This window comes from Physeter macrocephalus, chromosome 14, assembly GCF_002837175.3.
Source record: "Physeter macrocephalus isolate SW-GA chromosome 14, ASM283717v5, whole genome shotgun sequence".
NCBI lineage: Eukaryota > Metazoa > Chordata > Mammalia > Artiodactyla > Physeteridae > Physeter > Physeter macrocephalus.
This window is the reverse complement of record NC_041227.1, coordinates 24972777-24975047: the sequence shown is the minus strand read 5'-3', so window position 1 is coordinate 24975047 and position 2271 is coordinate 24972777. Positions and strand designations below refer to the sequence as shown.

The window sequence follows — 2271 nt, the reverse complement described above, 5'->3', positions numbered from 1 at the left end:
AACAGATGACCCAGCCCCACAGGGTAACTACCAGTTCACTCATGTCACACACACAGGTCCAGACACTCATATACACTCCCCCATGAGTACAAACTTTCACACATGTCCAGGCAGATAGGTCCTTGTCAATGACACCTTTTTCCTGCTCAGGAGCTGGAGACTGACTCGCCCACTCCTCCTCAGAGCCCACACAGGAGCCCTGGGGGAGAGAGAAGTTCTGTGAGCTACTGGCATAGCCAGGCCAGGGTGAGGGGGCCGAGTCCCGACCCAGAGCAGGTGGCCCAGCAGCTGTGCCCAGGCTGGCCCTGCCAACTTGCTCACCCACTTGGACAAGCCTGGAGCCCGTGGGGGAAGCACCTCCTACAGGGGAGTGGGGCAAGATGGAAGTCCTGCCCCCGACAAGCTGAGGTTCTGGGAAAGTCCCTTTCCTGTGGGTCTCGCTTCACCCATTTCGGCCAAGATGCAGGTGGTCCGGTGACCTGGTTCTCCAATGTAACTGACTTGTTGAACACTCTTCAACCCAGAGGGGGCCTTGGCAGGTTGATCTGCATTTAACAACCTCCCCAGGTGACCCATATGACCCAATGCCCACTTTAAGAAACCCTAAAAGTCTAAAGGATTTAATTTTATGACACTAGGGAGCCGGGAAATGGCCAGGGATGGGGGGAAAGAATCGACTTTAAAGACACCGGAAACACTCATTCCAGGTCAGTAAAAGCGACAGTCCAGATGTGGTCTTCCAGTCCCCTCCCCCTAGCAGCAGCTGCGAAAAGGGCCAGGGGTCACCCCAGCCCAGACCCCTCCCCTCAATGCAAGAAGTCACTGCAACTTCACCATCGAAAGTATTTAATAACAACAACAACAACAAAAACCCCCACAGAACTATTGTAAAACAATATTCTCAGTCGGTGATCATTGTAATATACAATACAAAGCAATTAATTTCCTCAGAAATCTGAGAAGCACCAAACGTGACCATTTTTTAAAATGTCTGCTTTTCAAAAAATAGAAACACACGGGGGGACTCCCCCAAGTCTCTGGTGGCTGGTGGGCGAGGAGGGAGGGTCAGCCTGCCCTGTCAGTCCCCCAGCCCCGGGCTGGATCCAGCAAGCGCCCAATGGCCGACGATCTGTCTTGTTCCTCCCCAGCTCTGGCGAGGCGCTTGGAAGGACCAGAGAACAGTTATTCCTCTCGCCCCTTGAAGGGCTGGGGTCCGCCGGTCCCTGAGGGCGGCGCTTCAGCGACACAAGATGCGATCGTCCGCTGGAACGCACGCCGCCTGTGATGAAACGGAGAGAGAAGTGAGACGGGCAGGTTGGAGGGGACAGGGCTGCAAGCCCCTCTTCCCCAGGAAACACGAGGAGGCAGCACCTTTTCCGATCTCCTTGGGCATCCTTGAGCAGCTAGGTGCCCGAAAGGATGGGGCGGACATAGGTCAAGTAACCCCTCCCTCTCTGAGCCTCAGTTTCCCCATCCGTAGAAGGAAAATGATCTCGTACTCCAACTCGGACCTCACCTCTGCCGCCAGGGCGCTGATTTCGTCGTTGAGGGTGCTGAGCGGAGCCCGGGCGGGGAGTCCCCGGCCCCCGGGGGTCCCGACTTGGGATTCCGAGTTCAGCTCCAACTCCAGGTCCCAGATGTAGTCGATGACGTGCTGGAGGATCTCCACCCTGCTCACCTTGCGGTTCTGGGGCAGGGTGGGCACCAGCTCCTTGAGGCGCGAGTAGCAGCCGTTCATGTCGTAGAGTAGCACGTTCACCTGCTGCTCGTCTAGCATTGGGGGCAGGCGCGCCCCGGCGCCGCCGGCGCAGCGCGAGATGGCCACGCTTTGCTCGGACAGGCAGCGCACGACCTCGCCCGCGCCGCCCGCAGTCTTGCCCGCCTTCAGTGCGCAGCTGGGGCCCGCGGCGGCCGCGGCGCTGCCACTGGCGACCTTCATAATTCTGGCGTCTGGGTGAGAGAAGGTGAAGCGGACGGAGGAGGCGGACGCCGGGAGTGCGGGAGGAAGTTGAAACGGTAAAAAGACTGCTGTAGAAAGCTAGATGAGAGCGCCACAGCCCGACTTTTATAGAGACGCCGCGGCGCACCGCCCCCCCCACCTTGGGGGGCGGTATCAGACGTTCAAAAACAGCCAATGGGAGGTCTGGAGGCTCGGCCTAGAGAGCTTCTGGGTCCCGCCTCCTGCTCAACTAGTACACCCTCACCGGCGTGGAAAAGGGACTCGAGACTCAAGAACAGAGAGAGTGGGAGGACACGGTGCAAGGTCGCTAG

At 58.4% G+C, this 2271-nt stretch overlaps 1 protein-coding gene across 1 annotated transcript; it reads right to left on the bottom strand.

Moving 5' to 3' along the window:
• Positions 1–829: 829 nt before the first annotated feature.
• Positions 830–2051, bottom strand: ID1 (inhibitor of DNA binding 1). Its single transcript, XM_024128487.3, has 2 exons — positions 1517–2051; positions 830–1279 (listed from the first exon to the last, which is right to left on the bottom strand). Exons 1-2 carry the CDS (start codon positions 1937–1939, stop codon positions 1238–1240), a joined length of 465 nt encoding a protein of 154 aa, XP_023984255.1. The 5' UTR covers positions 1940–2051; the 3' UTR covers positions 830–1237.
• Positions 2052–2271: the final 220 nt, after the last annotated feature.